The 23,429-nt window shown below is 50.6% G+C and overlaps 1 protein-coding gene and 1 long non-coding RNA gene across 4 annotated transcripts in view; one reads left to right on the top strand and one right to left on the bottom strand.

Annotated features, from left to right (window-relative positions):
- The first annotated feature begins 263 nt into the window (after positions 1-263).
- LRP8 (LDL receptor related protein 8) overlaps positions 264-23,429 on the top strand; it is a 137,276-nt gene continuing 114,110 nt past the window's right edge. The window contains exons 1-2 of one of the 2 annotated variants that reach the window (XM_069981638.1): positions 264-397; positions 2,953-3,075. In XM_069981638.1, coding sequence (XP_069837739.1) covers positions 319-397; positions 2,953-3,075 — 202 coding nt within the window. In that variant the 5' untranslated portion in view covers positions 264-318. The remainder of the gene's footprint in view (positions 398-2,952; positions 3,076-23,429) is intronic. The other variant, XM_069981639.1, reaches the window with a different exon arrangement.
- The window catches only part of LOC138799895 (uncharacterized), a 47,482-nt gene continuing 41,109 nt past the window's right edge, over positions 17,057-23,429 (bottom strand). For both annotated transcript variants that reach the window (XR_011364325.1, XR_011364324.1), the window contains exon 3: positions 17,057-17,405. This is a non-coding gene — a long non-coding RNA (uncharacterized lncRNA). The remainder of the gene's footprint in view (positions 17,406-23,429) is intronic.

Genomic DNA, 23,429 nt, shown 5'->3' with positions numbered 1-23,429 from the left:
CCGGCTCCGGGTCTTCGATCAGGATATAGAAGGACATTTCCCGGACACGAAATAGTTAACGTCACCGTTTGTTTTGCATTTCCTCCCTTTCCCCGCCCACAGGGGGCGTGTTACACACGGCGCAGGTTGACAGCGGCCACACCCCCTTTCTCTGATTGTTCCCGCATAGCCCCGCCCCCTCTGTGTCAATCTCTACGTGTAAGCGCTTGCAGGTTCGCTGAGGCCCCGCCCCTCTCCGGGCACACCCCGTGGGCGGAGCTCTGGCCGTCAGTGCTCTGGCTGCCGGCTCCATGCGCCCCGGGACCCGGCGGAGGCACCATGAGGAGCGGCTGCAGCAGCGGGGCCATCCCGGGCCTCCTCCTCCTGCTGCTGGTGCTGGGGACCCGAACCGGCCGAGGTAAGAGGAATCCGGACCGATCCTCCGCACACGCGGCATCAGCAGCATCATCATCATCATCATCATCATCATCATCCCGGGGGACGTCTCCTCCTCCATCACATCCAGGCCGGATACATCAGCACCAGCATCTGCCCCCAGCACCCCCTCACCTGCCCCCAGCACCCCCCTCACCTGCCCCCAGCACCCCCCTCACCTGCCCCCAGCATCACCAGTATCTGCCCCCAGCATCTGCCCCCAGCACCCCCTCACCTGCCCCCAGCACCCCATTCACCTGCCCCCAGCACCCCCCTCACCTGCCCCCAGCATCACCAGTATCTGCCCCCAGCATCTGCCCCCAGCATCACCAGTATCTGCCCCCAGCATCTGCCCCCAGCATCACCAGTATCTGCCCCCAGCACCCCCCTCACCTGCCCCCAGCATCACCAGTATCTGCCCCCAGCATCACTAGCATCTGCCCCCAGCATCCCCCTTCACCTGCCCCCAGCATCACCAGTATCTGCCCCCAGCACCCCCCTCACCTGCCCCCAGCACCCCCCTCACCTGCCCCCAGCATCACCAGCATCTGCCCCCAGCACCCCCCTCACCTGCCCCCAGCATCACCAGTATCTGCCCCCAGCACCCCCCTCACCTGCCCCCAGCACCCCCCTCACCTGCCCCCAGCATCACCAGCATCTGCCCCCAGCACCCCCCTCACCTGCCCCCAGCATCACCAGCATCTGCCCCCAGCACCCCCCTCACCTGCCCCCAGCATCACCAGTATCTGCCCCCAGCACCCCCCTCACCTGCCCCCAGCACCCCTCTCACCTGCCCCCAGCATCACCAGTATCTGCCCCCAGCATCACCAGTATCTGCCCCCAGCACCCCTCTCACCTGCCCCCAGCATCACCAGTATCTGCCCCCAGCACCCCCCTCACCTGCCCCCAGCACCCCTCTCACCTGCCCCCAGCATCACCAGTATCTGCCCCCAGCATCACCAGTATCTGCCCCCAGCATCACCAGTATCTGCCCCCAGCACCCCTCTCACCTGCCCCCAGCATCACCAGTATCTGCCCCCAGCATCACCAGTATCTGCCCCCAGCATCACCAGTATCTGCCCCCAGCACCCCCCTTCACCTGCCCCCAGCACCCCCCTCACCTGCCCCCAGCACCCCCCTCACCTGCCCCCAGCACCCCCCTCACCTGCCCCCAGCATCACCAGTATCTGCCCCCAGCATCACCAGTATCTGCCCCCAGCATCACCAGTATCTGCCCCCAGCACCCCCCTTCACCTGCCCCCAGCACCCCCCTCACCTGCCCCCAGCACCCCCCTCACCTGCCCCCAGCATCACCAGTATCTGCCCCCAGCATCACCAGTATCTGCCCCCAGCACCCCCCCTCACCTGCCCCCAGCATCACTAGCATCTGCCCCCAGCACCCCCCTCACCTGACCCCTACACCCCCCCTCACCTGCCCCCAGCATCACTAGCATCTGCCCCCAGCACCCCCCTCACCTGACCCCTACACCCCCCCTCACCTGCCCCCAGCACCACCAGTATCTGCCCCCAGCACCCCCCCTCACCTGCCCCCAGCACCCCCCCTCACCTGACCCCTACACCCCCCTCACCTGTCCCCTGCATCATCAGTATCTGCCCCCTCCCTCTCCACTCATCTGCCCCCTCCCTCTCCACTCACCTGCCCCCAGCATCACCAGCATCTGCCCCCAGCATCACCAGTATCTGCCCCCAGCATCCCCCCCCCCCCCCCCGTATCACATGATGTGTCTCGTTGCAGCAGTTTTGTATTGTTTCCTCTCGGCTGGAAAGTTTTGCTGTATGAGCCGCGCCAGAGTGCTGCCCCCCCATATACCAGGGGGACCCCGCCAACCCCACAATGTGGTAGAATCTGTATAGTGACTGTGATGTCATAGAATCCCCTATAGTGACTGTGATGTCATAGAATCCCCTATAGTGACTGTGATGTCATAGAATCCCCTATAGTGACTGTGATGTCATAGAATCCCCTATAGTGACTGTGATGTCTAGAGATGATGGAACCTGGAGCAGCTCGAGTCCATCCGAGCCCGAACTTTCGGCATGTGATTAGCGGCGGCTGCTGAACTTGGATAAAGCCCTAAGGCTATGTGGGAATCCTGGATATAGTCATTGGCTGTATCCATGTTCTCCAGACAACCTTAGAGCTTTATCCAAGTTCAGCAGCCACCGCTAATCAAATACCGAATGATCGGGCTCGGATGGACTCCAGCTGCTCCAGCGTCGCTCATCTCTAGTGATGTCATAGAATCTGTATAGTAGAAGAATGGATCCCGGCGCACACAGCAGAATTCTGCTTAATTTATTGGTGCAGTATATACCGGAGGACGCGTTTCGGCTAGATATCCTTCATCAGCTCCATCCCCCCCCCCCCATCCTGCGTCCTCCATCCCCCCCCATCCTGCGTCCTCCATCCCCCCCCCCATCCTGCGTCCTCCATCCCCCCCCCCCCCCCCATCCTGCGTCCTCCATCCCCCCCGGTCGGCCGTTACCCCGCTCACCCCGCTCTGGCTTTCTCTCCAGCGCTGCCCCCCTCTGATTGTGAGGAGAACCAGTTCCAGTGCTCGAACCAGCGCTGTATCCCCAGCCTGTGGAGATGTGATGAGGATGATGACTGCTCCGATAACAGTGATGAGGAAGGCTGCCGTGAGTCTGGGGTCCGGGGGGGATTGTCTGTACTGTTACACTGTGCCGCCACATCAGCTTTGGTGCCCTCAGCGGCCGGAGGTGTTGGTGCCCCGGGTGGTGGAAGTGTCTGTAGCGCCGCTCTATGCTGATGTCCCCTGCCCGGGGCTCTATGGCCGCCCCATACTGTGTCCCCTGCCCGGGGCTCTATGGCCGCCCCATACTGTGTCCCCTGCCCGGAGCTCTATGGCCGCCCCATACTGTGTCCCCTGCCCGGGGCTCTATGGCCGCCCCATACTGTGTCCCCTGCCCGGGGCTCTATGGCCGCCCCATACTGTGTCCCCTGCCCGGGGCTCTATGGCCGCCCATACTGTGTCCCCTGCCCGGAGCTCTATGGCCGCCCCATACTGTGTCCCCTGCCCGGGGCTCTATGGCCGCCCCATACTGTGTCCCCTGCCCGGGGCTCTATGGCCGCCCCATACTGTGTCCCTTGCCCGGGGCTCTATGGCCGCCCATACTGTGTCCCCTGCCCGGGGCTCTATGGCCGCCCCATACTGTGTCCCCTGCCCGGGGCTCTATGGCCGCCCCATACTGTGTCCCCTGCCCGGGGCTCTATGGCCGCCCCATACTGTGTCCCCTGCCCGGGGCTCTATGGCCGCCCCATACTGTGTCCCCTGCCCGGGGCTCTATGGCCGCCCCATACTGTGTCCCCTGCCCGGAGCTCTATGGCCGCCCATACTGTGTCCCCTGCCCGGGGCTCTATGGCCGCCCATACTGTGTCCCCTGCCCGGAGCTCTATGGCCGCCCCATACTGGTGGTCGAGCGCGTGCACTGTCGCCTCCATCCTTCTCCGTATATATAAATAGACGGGCGCTGCTTATATCCAACCACTTCTCCGTTCATATGGGGGATATGTGACCTGGGCGATCAGTGGGGGGTCCCTGGGGGTCAGGACTAATCAGATGTCACATGTTATATATATTATATGTCACGTGTTATATTATATGTCACATCCGTGATGAGACGTCTTGTTGTCTTTGAGCTTTTATTTCCTTAACTACTTTGTTCTTTGTGTGACGTGTAATGACCTGTTTATGTTCCTATGACGGCTGGTGATGATGTATACTGCATGCATGCGGTGCGGCACCTGATAGGACGTGCATTCCTTTCTACGCGTTGTGGTACGCAGCATGCATGCGGTGCAGCACCTATTAGGACATGCATTTCTCTCTTCACGTTGTACGCAGTATGCATGCGGTGCGGCACCTATTAGGTTATGCATTCCTTTCTACGCGTTGTGGTACGCAGCATGCATGCGGTGCAGCACCTATTAGGACATGCATTTCTCTCTTCACGTTGTACGCAGTATGCATGCGGTGCGGCACCTATTAGGTTATGCATTCCTTTCTATGCGTTGTGGTACGCAGCATGCATGTGGTGCGGCACCTATTAGAATGTGCATTTCTTTCTACGCGTTGTACGCAGCATACATGCGCGTGCATGCTGCGTACCACAATGTGCAGAGAGAAATGCACGTCCTAATAGGCGCCGCACCATATGCATGCTGCGTCCCACAACGCGTAGAGAGAAATGCATGTCCTAATAGGTGCCGCACCGCATGCATGCTCCGCGCCACACCTATTAGGATGTGTATTCTTTTCTACGCGTTGTGGTACGCAGCATGCACGCGGTGCAGCCCCTATTAGGATTTGCATTTCTTTCTACGGGTTGTGGGACGCAGCATGCATGTGGTGCGGCACCTGTTAGGATGTGCATTCCTTTCTATGCATTGTGGGATGCAGCATGCACGCGGTGCGGCACCTGTTAGGACGTGCATTCCTTTCTATGCATTGTGGTACGCAGCATGCACGCAGTGCGGCACCTGTTAGGACGTGCATTCCTTTCTATGCATTGTGGGATGCAGCATGCAAGCGGTGCGGCACCTGTTAGGACGTGCATTCCTTTCTATGCATTGTGGGATGCAGCTTGCACGCGGTGCGGCACCTGTTAGGACGTGCATTCCTTTCTATGCATTGTGGGATGCAGCATGCACGCGGTGCGGCACCTGTTTAGGATGTGCATTCCTTTCTATGCATTGTGGGATGCAGCATGCACGCGGTGCGGCACCTGTTAGGACGTGCATTCCTTTCTATGCATTGTGGGATGCAGCATGCACGCGGTGCGGCACCTGTTAGGACGTGCATTCCTTTCTATGCATTGTGGGATGCAGTATGCACGCGGTGCGGCACCTGTTAGGACGTGCATTCCTTTCTATGCATTGTGGGATGCAGCATGCACGCGGTGCGGCACCTGTTAGGACGTGCATTCCTTTCTATGCATTGTGGGATGCAGCATGCACGCGGTGCGGCACCTGTTAGGACGTGCATTCCTTTCTATGCATTGTGGGATGCAGCATGCACGCGGTGCGGCACCTGTTAGGACGTGCATTCCTTTCTTCACGCTCTGGTATCTGTGCTGATCAGATGCACTGGATATAGCCGCTCTTTCTGAATGAACGATCAGCCAGGACTCATTGGCTGCGGGCGGCATCAGATGCAGTCACATGGAGCGGAGGAGGCCAGTAGTGCTGCGCAGTCTGTATCCACCCCCCTGACCCTGGTTCCAGCATTAACCAGTGCCAGCTCCTTCCTCCCAGCACAATGCTGGCTGCAGATCAGCAACATGTGGGGCTGTTTCTGCAGACTGGGGGGGCTGGTTGCATTGATCCCTCTTTGATATCCGCAGTGATATATTGCGTCGCTGCTCCCGGTGCTCCCGGCACGGCTCCTCTCTGTACACATAACACTGCACTTTCTGGTTTTACGAGGAAATGAATGAGCGTCTTGCTTTGTCATGCTGTCAGGGCATTGTCAGACGCCACGCCTCACGCTGACATATGTGCCATTAATGCGGTCACACTTCCCTGTTCGGAGGCTTTCATGCTGTAATCTGCTTTGCATGTACGGAATCTACTATACGTGATGTAGACAGGTGGTTACATAGCCATGCCTGAAATGACCTTTATCTATATATAGTGTGAGCAAAGACGCATTATTGCCGGCAGACGGCATTTATTAAAAGGGTAGTCCGTCCCCACAGAATATCTGAATGTAAAAAAATAATACTCACCTGCCCCGATCCCCTGCTGCCTCCATCCTGACAGCGCTTCCTGCTTTCACAAAAATGCCTGCTCAGCCAATCACTGTCCGGGATGGGTCACCGCTATGGCTGATGATTGGCTGAACGCAGGAACTGCTGCTCCGTCTGGAAAAGGCAGAGTCAGGATGGAGCGGCAGGGGATCAGGGCAGGTGAGTATAATATAGTTTTTGTCATATTTATGTCACCCTAAGCTCTTACCAAATGTATTATAGGGTTGACAGGTATAGCTTATTTAAAGGGGTATTCCTATCTTTAGACGTAATGCCATCACTGGGTGCAGTAATCCTCCTATCCGTCCTGTCATATAGAGGCTTTATGTGCTGTAATGGACGTTGGTGGTTTCTGTGGTGTCACTGTGTTTGCTGTCCCCGGGGTGTGTGATACCTCTGTGTGTTTTGTACGGGTTATTAGTGTTTGTGACACTCTGTGCATTCTTATTGGTCGTGTCTATGAGATGTAACTGGAAAGTGATACCAGTGCAACCAGCTGCGGCAAAATCACAACTCCCATCATGGCCTGAGAGCCAAATATCAACCACTCCTCCTCTGCCCCCGGTGTCCCCTCACTCCTCCTCTGCCCCCGGTGTCCCCTCACGTCTCCTCTGCCCCCGGTGTCCCCTCACGTCTCCTCTGCCCCTGGTGTCCCCTCACTCCTCCTCCTCTGCCCCTGGTGTCCCCTCGGGTCTCCTCCTCTGCCCCCGGTGTCCCCTCGGGTCTCCTCCTCTGCCCCCGGTGTCCCCTCGGGTCTCCTCCTCTGCCCCCGGTGTCCCCTCGTTCCTCCTCCTCTGCCCCCGGTGTCCCCTCGGGTCTCCTCCTCTGCCCCCGGTGTCCCCTCGGGTCTCCTCCTCTGCCCCCGGTGTCCCCGCAGGTCTCCTCCTCTGCCCCCGGTGTCCCCTCGGGTCTCCTCCTCTGCCCCCGGTGTCCCCTCGGGTCTCCTCCTCTGCCCCCGGTGTCCCCTCGGGTCTCCTCCTCTGCCCCCGGTGTCCCCTCGGGTCTCCTCCTCTGCCCCCGGTGTCCCCTCGGGTCTCCTCCTCTGCCCCCGGTGTCCCCTCTTGTCCCCATATCCCCATCTTGTACATGTGGACGCACCCTTAGGATAGTGGTTGCCATATGTACTGTTAGGGCATGATGGGAGTTGTAGTTTTAGCATAGTGGTTGTCGTGTGTACTGTCAGGGCATGGTGGGAGTTGTAGTTTTAGGATAGTGGTTGCCATATGTGCTGTCAGGGCATGATGGGAGTTGTAGTTTCATGACAGCTGGCACAGCCTTAATATAAGGTCCTGGTGGTCACTGTTACTGTACAGCATGGAGGAAATACATGATGGTGCCAGGTCCTTGCATAACCCGGGAGGTCAGGTGCTGAGTATAGGAGGCCACCAATAATACAGCACAAAGAACCTGCCCGTGTGAACGCCGGCCTGCCCGCCACCTCTCTGCACAGTTACAGCTTCACAGTAAATTGCAAACTTTTAATATTTGTAGCCGGGATCAGGACGCACGTCCACGGCCGCCGCTGCATTTTCTGCTGTGATAAGTCTGATGTGCGGAGGCTGGATGGATGCTGAGACGTCTGGGAGAGATGTGTGATGTTATAATGCAGGAAGAAGGGGTCACCGCGATGCTAAACTGAATTATTAATGGGAATTTCACTTGTCTGTTTGCGGAATATAAGACTAATTGGTGTTGGGCCGAGGGATCGGAGCCGGAGCTGCTCATGCAGAATTCTGACACCGCGGATGGAGATGTGCGCCGTGTGCATTTATCTGATGGAAATTCCTCGCTCTTCCATAACGGCCATGGCCGTCGATGAGGAAATCCATCACATACACAAGGGGGAAATGCAGATCAGGTGGACTCACCGCTGCTATATATACACTGTATTCCTGCACTAGCCTAACGCTCTGCTACACGGTGCAGCTGAATCAGCACCACACGCAGAGGACAGAGCTCGCACGGTGACATCACTGGATTTAAAGGGATATTCCCCAGGACGATCTGGTGAGGATTTGCCCCTGTGGAGGTGCTGACCTTTCCGCCACGTGAGGTCATGCCGAAAGGTTACCACTGAAATCAATACGTCCTCTGTGTAATGCACTGATACATATGCCGGCTCCTCCGCAAGGAAAAAAACAAACTTTCTAGGACAATCTAAGAAAAACGTCTTCTTGCAGTGACGATGACATTTGCGTTTAAAGGAGACTCATTTAAAGGGGTTTTCCAGACTTTAAAAAACGGTCACCTGTCCTCAGTATAGGCCATTAATATCAGATTGGAGGGGGTCTGACCCCTGACACCCCGCTGATCAGCTGTTTGGAGGGGAATGGTGCTTGTTGAGGCCCTGCAGCCTCTTCAGTGTACAGATTGTGGCTGTATTATTGCCGGGGGTACTATAGCCGGGGGTACTATAGCCGGGGGTACTATAGCCGGGGGTACTATAGCCGGGGGTATTATAGCCGGGGGTACTATTGCCGGGGGTGGTATTGTGGGGCACTGCAGCATTACTTCTCCATTCAGTTCAAGGAATGATGCAGCTGTACCCTCCACCATTGCTACAATGTACAGGCAATGCATCTTCACGGTTATGTAGAGCGTAAAGACTGCCGGCTTCTCACGTCTTTAGACATCTGATTGCTGGATGTGCTGGGGTTTAAACCATTACCCACCTGATATTGATGGCCAGCAATTTGTAAAGACTGAATAATCCCTTTAAATACATCAGGCCAAAGATCACCATTTCACTTTGCTCTATCACAGCCAATGTGGACGTATCGTGACTGCAACCAGTGGTCTATGTTGGACTGATTTCTGGTGACCTGTGTCCCAGCCTAAGAGTTGTATTACACGGCCGGATCAGTAATTTAAACGAGCAGCAATCTGCAGCAAGAGCTGTGTGTCTATCTATCTATCTATCTATCTATCTATCTATCTATCTATCTATCTATCTATCTCCTATCTATCTATCTATCTATCTATCTATCTATCTATCTCCTATCTATCTATTATCTATCTATCTCCTATCCATCTATCTCCTATATATCTATCTCCTATCTATCTATCTATCTCCTATCTATCTCCTATCTATCTCCTATCTATCTATCTATCTATCTATCTATCTATCTATCTATCTATCTATCCATCTCCTATCTATCTATCTATCTATCTATCTATCTATCTATCTTCTATCTATCTCCTATCTATCTATCTATCTATCTATCTATCTATCTATCTATCTATCTATCTATCTATCGATCTATCGTTAGTGATGTTCATGCTTTAAAAGCATAAAATAAAAAAGTACTGTATATACTTACCTGCCCCCGCTCCCCGGTATCTTGTTGGCTTCTGCCCGCTCCCCGGTATCTTGTTGGCTTCTGCCCGCTCCCCGGTATCTTGTTGGCTTCTGCCCGCTCCCCGGTATCTTGTTGGCTTCTGCCCGCTCCCCGGTATCTTGTTGGCTTCTGCCCGCTCCCCGGTATCGTGTTGGCTTCTGCCCGCTCCCCGGTATCGTGTTGGCTTCTGCCCGCTCCCCGGTATCGTGTTGGCTTCTGCCCGCTCCCCGGTATCGTGTTGGCTTCTGCCCGCTCCCCGGTATCTTGTTGGCTTCTGCCCGCTCCCCGGTATCTTGTTGGCTTCTGCCCGCTCCCCGGTATCTTGTTGGCTTCTGCCCGCTCCCCGGTATCTTGTTGGCTTCTGCCCGCTCCCCGGTATCTTGTTGGCTTCTGCCCGCTCCCCGGTATCTTGTTGGCTTCTGCCCGCTCCCCGGTATCTTGTTGGCTTCTGCCCGCTCCCCGGTATCTTGTTGGCTTCTGCCCGCTCCCCGGTATCTTGTTGGCTTCTGCCCGCTCCCCGGTATCTTGTTGGCTTCTGCCCGCTCCCCGGTATCTTGTTGGCTTCGGCCCGCTCCCCGGTATCTTCCTGGCTTCGGCCCGCTCCCCGGTATCTTCCTGGCTTCGGCCCGCTCCCCGGTATCTTCCTGGCTTCGGCCCGCTCCCCGGTATCTTCCTGGCTTCGGCCCGCTCCCCGGTATCTTCCTGGCTTCGGCCCGCTCCCCGGTATCTTCCTGGCTTCGGCCCGCTCCCCGGTATCTTCCTGGCTTCGGCCCGCTCCCCGGTATCTTCCTGGCTTCGGCCCGCTCCCCGGTATCTTGTTGATTGGCTGAGCTGCCTGTCACTTCAGAGACTGGTATTTGTACTTTTTTAAAATTGTGTAAATTTGGGCAAAAAATGACCGACACTGTTTAGTATATTTGGGGCGGACTCTTGGACCTTCTCCCTTCCATGAGATGCTGATTTGTAGAGAGCAGCACAATCATCTTTTTTTTTTTTTCTCTGAATACTGTAAGAAATATTTTGTGTTTTCTATCATTTTTTTTTTTTCTTTTTAATTTGCAAATCAGGCCACGTGGCTTATCTCTCCCTCTATCCTGCCCTAAGCGGATTTGCATCGAGTTGACGAGAGAACGCGGATAATATTCTGTTTACCTAAAGATCTGGCGGTTTTATTCTCTATTTATATAATCCAATTTAATGTCTGCTTTTATAATAACCTTTTTTTTTTTTTTTTTGGAATAATTTGATCCAATAGAGATTTAGAAGTGCGCGTGGTGAGCGCGAGTCTACACAACGTGACACCTTATTATTTGGTCACAACCCTGACATTTTTTATTAGATTTTTTTTAAATACTTTTTCATCTATTTGCTGCGTTATAGACACAAGGAGCCGTAAAACCTTGGCATGGCTTCCCTCCCAGTCGGGGTTAATGTTTCTCCGTTCGGACTGACTATCCTGTAAGTGTTTAGAATTTATAGAAATAAGCCCTGAGGGTGAACTAGAGCGACGTCCAAACCCACGGACGCTAATTCACAGATCATTTACTGCTGGAGTGAAAATGTACATGGTATAAAGCTGGGATGGGGAACCTTCGGCTGTCCGGGCAGGATGGGAGTTGTAGTTGTTGCTTAAGGTTCTCAATCTGTGGCTTAAATCATTTCGAGGTTAAAGTGTTATATAAGCCGCTACCTCACCGGTGACACTTGGCTGCTGCTTATTAATGTCTAGTTCTTAAAGGGAGTCTGTCCAATTGAACAGTATTATAGAGTAGGAGGAGCTGAGCAGATTGATATATAAAATTCAGTAGAACTTGTAACTTATTGGTTCATTAGGAGTCCAATGGGTGGTCCTTATCGGTGATTGACAGCAGTCTATTAGGTTTTTGATAAGGACCGCCCACTGGACTTTAAGGCATAGAAACAGGAGAGGTTTAAAAGAATAACTTGAAGCCCTTGAAGCTATACTTACCTCTCTGCGCTCCCTGATGTCCTGCTAGCTTCCTGCAGTGTCTGAAGTGACAGAGGCCGCTCAGCCAGTCTACAGGACAGTGCCAGGGCCAGTGATTGGCTGCGGCAGCGGCCTGGCACCTCAGACACTGCGGGAAGATAGCCGGACATTAGGTAGCGATGCGCGGTCAGCATCAGACGATGATTTTGTGTCCGGACCTAAAGACCCGATCATCCCGTGATTGTTGTCCTTATTACATGGAGCAATGATCTGCCGAATCGGCCTGATAATCGCTCCATGTAATGGGGTCCTAAGGCCTTGTTCACACCTGCTCACAGATTCTGTCAAAAATCAAGGGCAGAATATTGCACTACTGTGTTTGGTAAAATGCTGAACCCCATGATGATAACCCATTAAATCAGTGGGATTGGTCGTGTCCGGTGTGTGACATCTGTGTAAGGAATATGAGGTAACTCACAACCATTTGTAAGGTGGATGAGGAGCAGCAGGATGGAGGGAGCCTAGAACTCAACCATAACATTAAGGTCTGACCCCGCCCCCCTGACTCTGTACATAGAGATGGGTTGTTGGTCACATTTTTATAAAGGGGTACACCTCTCATCTCTGTGATTCTCCCTGGTTGTAGTTGTTCTCTTTTCATCCCCTTTTTACCTACAGGTCCTGTGATTTTTTTTTTTTATGTATTTTTTCATTATTACTTCTTTATTTTCCCATGTGGAGTGAACACAGTTTTTTTTTTTAGTAATTTGTCTTAAATATTTGAGGTTAGCGTCTCTTTATAATGGGAAAGCTTGTTGTGTTACGTATCTCTATACTGGGAGTGATGCAGTTGTTAATGTGATTATAACCCAGTAAGTAGATGGGGTCTCTTGTGGCTGCCGTCCCCGGTGAGCATCCTCTGAGGAACGTCCCTTCCATTAGTGAGATTGTCTCCGGGAGAACCTCTTCCCTGTATTGTGGCCCCGGAGCCTCAGAACGTGTCATGGCCATTTGTGCTCTTTAGTCCCTTTTATCCTCTACACTTGGATGATGGTCGCCTAATATACACCGAGCGCCGGTGCGGGAACCAGAGCGGGAAACGCTGTCATATAGAACCTATGTCCAAAAGTAGGAAAAACCTTACTATAGTCGGATAACACTGGACCCAGATCATGTCCCCCCTTTCCCTTCTTCCTCCTGTAACATATATAAAGGTTTCCACCATGTCCTCCCTTTCCCTTCTTCCTCCTGTAACATATATAAAGGTTTCCATCATGTCCTCCCTTTCCCTTCTTCCTCCTGTAACATATATAAAGGTTTCCATCATGTCCCCCCCTTTCCCTTCTTCCTCCTGTAACATATATAAAGGTTTCCATCATGTCCTCCCTTTCCCTTCTTCCTCCTGTAACATATATAAAGGTTTCCATCATGTCCTCCCTTTCCCTTCTTCCTCCTGTAACATATATAAAGGTTTCCATCATGTCCTCCCTTTCCCTTCTTCCTCCTGTAACATATATAAAGGTTTCCATCATGTCCCCCCTTTCCCTTCTTCCCTCCTGTAACATATATAAAGGTTTCCATCATGACCTCCCTTTCCCTTCTTCCCTCCTGTAACATATATAAAGGTTTCCATCATGACCCCCCTTTCTCTTACCTTTCCCTACCGTCTGGTTGCACTGGTGACTCATTGAGAGGTGTCAGAAATCACTGCCCCTAAATTCTTCTCTTCTGAAGTCTTCACTAACACAGAACAGCCAAGTGCATTATTTTACATTTTGAAACATTGATCTGCAGTTTCCACTTATCTATCAAAGCTAAATCATTCTCCATATTACTGGAATATTAACCCTATTGTGTCATCAGTAATAGACAAACCTTACCTACCAACCCTTCTCCTATGTCACTATCCTTACCTACCAACCCTTCTCCTATGTCACTATCCTTACCCACCAACCCTTCTCCTATGTCACTATCCTTACCTACCAACCCTTCTCCTATGTCACTATCCTTACCTACCAACCCTTCTCCTATGTCACTATCCTTACCTACCAACCCTCCTCCTATGTCACTATCCTTACCTACCAACCCTTCTCCTATGTCACTATCCTTACCTACCAACCCTTCTCCTATGTCACTATCCTTACCCACCAAACCTTCTCCTATGTCACTATCCTTACCTACCAACTCTTCTTCTATGTCACTATCCTTACCTACCAACCCTTCTCCTATGTCACTATCCTTACCTACCAACCCTCCTCCTATGTCACTATCCTTACCCACCAGCCCTTCTCCTATGTCACTATCCTTACCTACCAACCCTTCTCCTATGTCACTATCCTTACCTACCAACCCTTCTCCTATGTCACTATCCTTACCTACCAACCCTTCTCCTATGTCACTATCCTTACCTACCAACCCTCCTCCTATGTCACTATCCTTACCCACCAGCCCTTCTCCTATGTCACTATCCTTACCTACCAACCCTTCTCCTATGTCACTATCCTTACCTACCAACCCTTCTCCTATGTCACTATCCTTACCCACCAATCCTCCTATGTCACTATCCTTACCTACCAATCCTCCTATGTCTTTTACAAACATATAGAACAGGAGGCAGAACAGACCGCTGTGGCCGTCACTTGTAGCCAGAATACTAGTTATCTATGTTCTGCAGGTTCTACCTGTTCTGGACGTTCTTGTAGTTACGTGACTGTGACCTCTTGTGTTCTGCAATGGCCCCGGGACACTTATTGTCTGTAACAACAGATAATTGTATGGTGTAAGGATTACTCTGCTAGAGGTAGTGCTTGCGGTACTTCTCTATGGACGGCCGTATATCATCATCTTTCGATGGAAACCATTGCTCTGCGTTCACTAATCTGGTGGAATCCTCCGCGGATGTAGAATAATGGAGATGTCCGTGAGGGGCCAGTGCGGCCGTGTAATGGAACGGCCATCGATACAGACATCCATCATGTAGGATTTGTATTCTAGTCCGGGGAGACGTTTCAGTATAGTCAATGAAAGCGACAATTACCAGAACACCTGGATACGATGGGAAATACTGGAGGGAATATCGGCGGCCGTAAATAAGGGCTGGGATTAGAGTAATGCTCTGCGGAGCTCCTCTATATCAGTGTAAGAGTCCCTGTGGGGGGTGTAAGAGGTGACCTGCAATCTACCAGGATGAACATATATACCGTATATACTGCGCCGCGTATGGGGTTACATCAGCCGCGTACGGTACACATCAGGTAACCTGTCCCCGCGGGTTTCCTGCCATAGAATAGTTTTGGGGTATCATGACTCCGTCCTATATGAAACCTGTAACGCTGATCTGTCAGCAACGTCTTCTAGAACAGGAAGAGCCGAGCAGATTGATATATAAATCTATAGGAAAAGATTCTGTATAACTTGTATCTGGTTAAATAATTACAATTTCTGCTCATTCACCCCTTAAGGGTCCAGTGGGCGGGCCTGATCAGTGATTGACAGCTGTCTTTTTACATTTCAGTCATTGAGTGGGACCGCCCACTGGACTCCTAAATCAGTTACAGGTTATATTGAGTGTTTTATCCCCCAAACTATTTATACACCGGCTCAGCTCCTCCTGCTGTATAGCAGAATATTAGAGGGGTGAGCAGCATTATTATGGTGGTGGGTCCGTTCACGAAAAACGGAGACGCTGTACACTGCCGAGGGTATAACCTGAAGGGGCGATACCTTATATCTCTAGGGTCCTAGACATCTTCTCACCACTTATTCTTTCAAATCAACGAGTTTCAAAAAGTTTGTATTTTACTTCTTCAGTCTTCCAGTACTTATCAGCTGCTGTATGTCCTGCAGGAAGTGGTGTATTCTCTCCAGTCTGACACAGTGCTCTCTGCTGCCACCTCTGTCCATGTCAGGAACTGCAGCAGCAAATACCCATAGAAACCTCTCCTGCTCTGGTCAGTTCCTGACATGGACAGAGGTGGCAGCAGAGAGCACTGTGTCAGACTTGAGAGACTACACCACTTCCTGCAGGACATACAGCAACTGATAAGTACTGGAAGACTGGAGATTTCTACATAGAAGTCAATTACAAATCTATGTAACTTTTTGCCATCGAGTGATTTGAAATTTTTTTTATTATTATTATTTTTTTGTTAAACATTCCCATTATTTGGCCATTACCTGTGATTTGGGCTTTATCCTTTATAGTAGAAGTCTGGGTGCTCGGACCTCACCCGTTACTAGAACCATAGGGGGTCATTCTCACCATTGACGTTACTAGGGAGTAGGGAGACACCTTTAGGGCAATGTTAGGGGCATTTTTACAGATTTTATCTATTTTCTGTAGTCTTTGGCCGTTTGCCGTAGTCTTTGGCTGTTTGTTTTATGTAGTTTTTTGGCCGTTTGCCGTAGTTTTTGGCCGTTTGCCGTAGTTTTTGGCGCTGGGCTCCCTCGGTAAGGGCTGTGGTGATGACCATGGCGGCAGGTATCTCCCCTTCTTTGCTCTGTGTCTCCCATAATGGATCATTCTGGAAGTTTTCCGCATTCCTTTGCGATTGGTCCCTTTTCTTCTCCCTGTGACGGCCGTGATCGGACCTCTGTCTTATCCCGCTGTCTCCTTTCAGCTGGAGGTTCCGCTTCAGGGTGTCTGACCCCAAATGGCTTTTGTTGCTGCGTGAAATCCCTGCCGATGCTTCTATGGGGGCAGATACAAAGGCTTTTATAGAGCGGCTCTGTATATCGGGACGTCGCTGAATGAACACTCCGCCGTATTGAAGGGCGGACGTTTTTTTTTTAACATGTTTTGCTTTCTCTGCGGCAGAATTATACTTATTATCACGTCTCATAATTCTCGTGTTTCACAGATTAGCAGATTCAATTACTTCTGTTTTTGTTCCTTTTGGTTAAACCAATTATCCCTGGCAGCGTCATCCGGCGGCCGGAACGTCCGTAACTTTAGATTCCATCTCCCGGCATCTTTACCGTTTTCCATCAATGTTCGGGGGTGGGGATTGCGTCACCTTGTAGCTGTTGTCCATCATTAGCGGCAGATCGCTGTAGTAACATAGGAAGCGACTACTTACCACAGGTCGTTACTGTATCTTACACGTCTGTAGACATCGCCCCCACGGTCTGTACATTGTATTTCTATAGACATTACCTTAAAGGGATTGGTCACCAAAAAATCCTTTTCTTTCCAATCAACTGATGACAAAAAAGTGCCAGTAATTTACTTATTTTAAAAATCTCCAGTCTTCAAGTACTTATCAGCTGCTGTATGTCCTGCAGGAAGTGGTGTATTCTCTCCAGTCTGACACAGTGCTCTCTGCTGCCACCTCTGTCCATGTCAGGAACTGTCCAGAGCAGCAGCAAATCCCCATAGAAAACTGCTCCTGCTCTGGACAGTTCCTGACATGGACAGAGGTGGCAGCAGAGAGCACTGTGTCAGACTGGAGAGAATACACCACTTCCTGCAGGACATACAGCAGCTGATAAGTACTGGAAGACTGGAGATTTTTTAATAGAAGTAAACTGGTGGGGGTCCCATTGGTTGTGCACACTGTAGACCTCCATTCCCGGGATTGGTGGGGGTCCCATTGGTGCAGACACAGTGATGGTCTCAGTTATTTTCTTCAGCATCCTCTCCCTTTTATTTGGCCCAGTTTTCCAGTCTTGCAGTTTGTCCGGTTTTCGTCCGTCGTCCTCGCGTTCAGCAGGATTCCCTTCTCTGGTATTCCTCCCAGGCGCAGAGTCTGTTATTTGGGAGGGACGATGCCCACAGGACGGGAGTTCCCGTTGTTTTATCCGCTGGGCCGTTAATAACAGTTCCCACATATATCCTACAATGAAGAAGAAACTCCCCGCCGGGATAAATAAGGAGCGATGGAGAAGGTCTCTGCGGGCGCTCCGGAAAAGAAGAACTGCAGAAAAAAAATGGAGAGGTTATATAGCGGTAAAGAGGCGGAAGAAGATCGGGAAATATTACTGAGTGTGAGAGTCTAGTGAGTAAGTGTTCTCAGAGCAAAGTCTTAGAGACTCTGTCAGCAGGTTATGGCGTCCTATCTCAGGGTCAGTAGGTTATGGCGTCCTATCTCAGGGTCAGCAGGTTATGGCATCCTATCTCAGGGTCAGCAGGTGTATGGGGTCCTATCTCAGGGTCAGCAGGTGTATGGCGTCCTATCTCAGGGTCAGCAGGTGTATGGCGTCCTATCTCAGGGTCAGCAGGTGTATGGCCTCCTATCTCAGGGTCAGCAGGTGTATGGCGTCCTATCTCAGGGTCAGCAGGTGTATGGGGTCCTATCTCAGGGTCAGCAGGTGTATGGCGTCCTATCTCAGGGTCAGCAGGTGTATGGCCTCCTATCTCAGGGTCAGCAGGTGTATGGCGTCCTATCTCAGGGTCAGCAGGTGTATGGCGTCCTATCTCAGGGTCAGCAGGGTTATGGCGTCCTATCTCAGGGTCAGCAGGTGTATGGGGTCCTATCTCAGGGTCAGCAGGGTTATGGTGTCCTATCTCAGGGTCAGCAGGTGTATGGGGTCCTATCTCAGAGTAGCATAAACTAGTGACAGAGAAGCTGAGCAGGATGATGGATCACTTACACTGATCTGTGCAGCTGATCCAGAGATCTCCTCCTGAATAACATGGACAATAAGTAGTCCTCTCCATTATGTGCATGAGCTCAGCAGTCCTGGATATTCATGAGAAGTAGAAAACTCCACCACCAGCTGCTGATTGGCAGTTATCTATCCATGCTGTGTATAGGCAGTCAGCTGTCAATCATCACCTGGAGGGCGGGGGGAGGGGTGTGGCAAGAATCCTATTCTCCTGCATATTAGGAGAACGGCTGAGCAGAATGATGTAAGTAATATACCCATCTGTTCAGTATTTCTGTCACTAGTTTATGCTGCTCTCATTTAAGATGGAATAAACCTAGTGACAGGTTCCTTTAAAGAGGATGTACCACCACGTACATCCTCTTTAATCTGAACCCACGAATCAAACGGCGCCGTCACGTTTTTCGGACCGTGGCCTGGTTCCTTTACGCTGCACCGTTCTATGCACCGGAATCGGACGGTGCTAAAGCACTGGAGGTAGGCCGGCCCGCCCCCAGTGGGAGGGAATTCCCTCCCCTGTATGACGCGCCTTCATTCATTCTAATTCATTCTAATGGAGCCGCGTCATACAGGGGAGGGGATTCCCTCCCACTGGGGGCGGGCCGGCCTTCCTCCAGTGCTTCAGCACCATCCGGTTCCGAAAAACGGACCGCGGCACCGGCTTCCCTATGATGGCGCCGTTCAATCCGTGGGTTCAGATTAAAGAGGATGTACCTGGTGGTACATCCTCTTTAAGAACCTTAGGTATCATATCATATGGCTGTGCGGCTTCCTGTGTCCGTCGCTTGTTTACCCCCTTCCTCCTGGTTGAGCCCATTCACACCATGCGGTTACACTAGCAGTAAGGGTATGTACATTCTCTAGGTCCTATTAGATGGTCCTTGGTAATTTTATATAGGTTAAAAATGAGATTTGTATATACAAATTTATATTTTTATACAGATTTGTAATTATTTTGTATTTAAAAATCTCCAGACTTCCAGTACTGCAGAGCTGCCGGATGTCCTGCAGGAAGTGGTGTATTCTCTCCAGTCTGACACAGTGCTCTCTGCTGCCACCTCTGTCCATGTCAGGAACTGTCCAGAGCAGCAGCAAATCCCCATAGAAAACCTCTCCTGCTCTGGACAGTTCCTGACATGGACAGAGGTGGCAGCAGAGAGCACTGTGTCAGACTGGAGAGAATACACCACTTCCTGTAGGACATACAGCAGCTGATAAGTACTGGAAAACTGGAGACTTTTCAATAAAAGTAAATTACAAATCTATAAAATACCAGTTAATTTTAAAGAAAAAAATTGCCTTTTTAAAGGGGTTATACCAAGATGCAAATGTATTCCCTGGGAAAACTCGGTGACTCCTGAGGGTCCGGCCCCGGGCACCTCCACAGCCACGTGGTCCACCGCATCATGTGTCCTTGGATACACCAGGAAACTAATCTGCTGAGTGTAATATTCTATGTGGAGAAATCTAAGAGGATAATTGATTGTTACGTTGTATTCTATGGACCAGCAAATTATCGAAGCCAGAGGGAATCGGCCAATAAATTTTCTCTTCGCTGCTCGGCAGAAATTGCGTCGCTCGTGCGGAATAATAAATGTATTCACACACTTTTTAGAGCTCATTTTCCGAGGGAATCTAAATGCTTCACTTACCTGTGTTACCTGGAGACTGTGAGGTCTCCGTGCTGGGAAATCCTCTTCCAGGTGCGCAGAATAGATGACGTTACAGGTAGAGTTACACCTTATCCCCACTACCGCGCACAGTCCATGCGCTATAGAATGGACGATTCCGTCCTTTATGTGTTACTAACCCGGAACGTGGGAATAAACGAGCAGGCCTTAATAAATCTCCACTGTAGTCGTCAAAATTGGGACTTTTGCTAATTATGATATAGACGTTTATTTTCGGCAAATGATACGGACATTCAGGAACGTTGTGTGTCCGTGCTTTAAAGGAAACCTGTCACCGCGACAATGCTATCTAATCTATCCCCATCATGTTATAGAGCGGGAAGAGCTGAGCAGATTGATATATATCTTTGTGGGAGAAGATTCAGTATAACTTGTAACATGTTGTTTGAAATTTCTGCTCATTCTGTGTTAAGGAGTCCAGTGGGCGGAGTAATGGCCTGGACTCCTAAGTATGGAAACATCAGAGATTTCAATCAATAATTTACAAATGATACCGAGTCTTTTGCCATATAGATATATATCAATCCGCTCAGCTCCTCCTGCTCTATAACATGATGGGGATATATTAGATAGCTTTGTCATGGTGACAGGTTCCCTTTAAAGCGGATGTACCATCAGGTACATAGCTTTGGGTTTACCACCTTACTGTATCGACGCTGGGATGGCGTGGTCCTTTTTTTTTTTTTTCAATGGAACCCCACCGCACCACAGAGTGGAGGGGGCTGCACCACACTGGAGGCCGGTGCTCGGAAATAGACTGGCGCCATGTGCGGGAACCGGGCAGTGGTTCAATCCAATCCAGTGAGGTACCTGATGGTACATTCTCTTTTAAGTATATTTCATGTGGAAAAAAAACTTTTTTTTTACCTCATGGCGCACCACTATCCCTCAGTGTGAATACACCCTAATGTCCCCTCCATATTGCCACCAACCACACCATGCAAATCAGACGCCAAAATCAATTCTTTAGTTTTTAGGGTGTTTTTTTTTTTTTTTTTTTTTTTTGACACCCAAAAGAAAAATGTCGTCTGCCCTTGTGATTTTTGGGGAGGGAGAGGAAGCGGAAGCGCTATCGTCCCTTTCTGTTTATAACACACACTCAATTAAATCTTCATTGGAAATTTAAAGGAGCACAATGTGTTTTCTGTGTCGGCTTTAATCTCCTGGCAGCTATTTATTAGGAGCGGCTCCACTTCATACCCTGCTCCTGCCGCTGCGGCTGTGAACGGCCTTTTGTATGTGGGTGAGGGGGGGTCGGGGGGGCTTTGTGTTACGTAAAGGACATTTGCATGCATGTAGCGAGTCCCTCCACCTATACGTAGATGTATACAGCCGCTCTTGTATATATCATTCCCTAAACGATTTGTTTCCCCCTCTCCATGGGAGCGGTATGCGGCCCTATACGTCATGTTACAGATGCCAGGCCGGCCATGAAGTGGACAAAGAATGTCGGAGTTTGAGCGGATCCTGAACGCGATCAGACTGCAGAGTGTAATGTGGAACAGGAGGCTTTGTGCGGAGGGGCATGTAGGCCAGCAACCGCTCCCCGAGAGGGGGGAAGGATCCGGAATCCTCCGGCTTTACCAAAAGTTATAGTGGCACCTATCCTGTAAGTGAGAGAATAAAATCTATATACGGGAGCCGCGGACTATGGCGGTCGTATCCGCACTACTGGCGTAAAGACGTGAAGAAAGCCGAAGATTCAGCTGTGTGTGTGTGTGTGTGTGTGTATATGTATAATATATATATATATATATATATATATATATATATAATGTGTGTGTGTGTGTATATATATATATAATTAGTCTGAAAATCATAGGTCCCTATTGATCCGACAGAGGCCAAAAGTTCGTCCTCCGGTCATGTGAGGATAATACTGTATAGGTAAATGCACCAATAACCTATACTGTTCTTCTTGTTATGTGATCACTGTCTGACCAATGGCGGTCGGCATACGATTGGAAATACAGCTGATATACTCAGTGTGAACAGAGCACAACGCAGAGTTAAATAGATGAAGATTTACATGAAAGGGGTTCTCCAGCACTACAAAAACATGTCCGCTTTCTTCCAGAGACAGCACCGCTCTTGTCTCCAGGTTGGGTGCAGGTTCTGTAACTCTGTTCCGTTAAAGTGAATGGAGTTTAATTGCAGACCCAACCTGACCTGGAGACAAGAGCGGTGCTGTCATGTTTTTGTAGTGCTGGATAACCCCTTTAAAGGGTGACTGCACTTTGATTCTGCCTGAACCACAAGCAGCATGAATCGGGGACAGGCTCCTTATTACAGTAGTTTGCAATATGTGTGTGATACGGTCCAGGAATGGCGGTCCGAGTCATTGGGACGGCCCCCGGTGGCCTCTCTCTGTTACGTTAGCCTTGATTGACAGCTTTTCCAAACAGGGGTCATACACTATTGTCCTTCTTTCATGCTGCCCGAGGTCCCATTGATGACAGGTTCCCCCACTTGTATTGACCAATGCTGAGAACTGACAGAAAGCTGCTTTTAGATAGGGGAGGGTGCAGTCTTGTTGGATCTTTAGTCATGTTATTGGTCTGTATATCTCGCTTAGGCTATCCTCACACCTATAAAGAGCATTGCTGACATACAATGGGTACTGGCAAAATGCTATGCTGACCTTGTTATTATCTATTCTCCTTCCCCCAGTTCTCAGCTGCTACTTTCTGCTGAAGACACAAAAATCTGTGTGTGAGCTTTTCTCTCTGTCTCCCCCCCCCCCCTTCTGAGACAGCTGATGTAAAGAAGTCCCTGGCAGGCTGTATCTGCAACATTGTAGCTTCTTTGTAATGCTGGGAGGGTTATTGTGAGGTCAAGTTGCTGATGAACCCACTGTGATTATCTCTCCCAGCATTACAGAGAAGCTACAATGTTACAGATACAGCCTGCCAGGGCACATCAGCTGTCTCAGAAGGGAGGCGGTAGGAGGTGGAGACAGAGAGAAAAGCTCACACATTGATTTTTGTGTCTTCAGCAGAAAGCAGCAGCTGAGACATGGGGGAAAGTATGGAAAGAATTGTTAGTCTCACCAGGGGCAGCAACATATCGAAAGTTATATTTATCATTTGCAGATCCGCTTTAGTGGTGTTATGTAAGTATATCTGTACACACTGGGTTTGAATATACTCAGCGTCTTTAGTTCAGACTTGGCTGTGAGTTCACAAAAATTACTGAAAAACCGTGGTGGTGTTTTGACGCAACCTTGTGAAAATGACAGCTAGACAGGGAGTGCAGTGTGAATGGGACCGTACAGGAAAAGTGCAAAATGGCAAAGTTTATGTTCTGGACGTCAGATCCCTTGTGAGTATTTAAAGATTTGAGGCATCTGTAAATCACAGCAATATGTAAAAGAGCTCCGCCAGACAGCCGCCAGTCGCCCGCCCCCACAGACCGCAGGAATAGACGCAGCATTGCTTACTGATGATTATTGATAAGGAGAAATCCTGCGAAAATAAGAAATCACCGGCAGGCAGGGGGGTGGGGGAACATGATAAAGAAAGTATACTTACCCATCCCGTGCCCTTGCAGAGCTGCCTTACTAATCTCTGACAGCCGCTGGCCTGCTGCTGCAATGTCACGGCCCTGCTGATGGAACGGCCGCTAAGCCAATCAGTGACTGGG

This window comes from Dendropsophus ebraccatus, chromosome 8, assembly GCF_027789765.1.
Source record: "Dendropsophus ebraccatus isolate aDenEbr1 chromosome 8, aDenEbr1.pat, whole genome shotgun sequence".
NCBI classification, from domain to species: Eukaryota; Metazoa; Chordata; class Amphibia; order Anura; family Hylidae; genus Dendropsophus; species Dendropsophus ebraccatus.
Note: the sequence above shows the minus strand (reverse complement) of the source record. Positions and strands in the feature narration are given on the sequence as shown.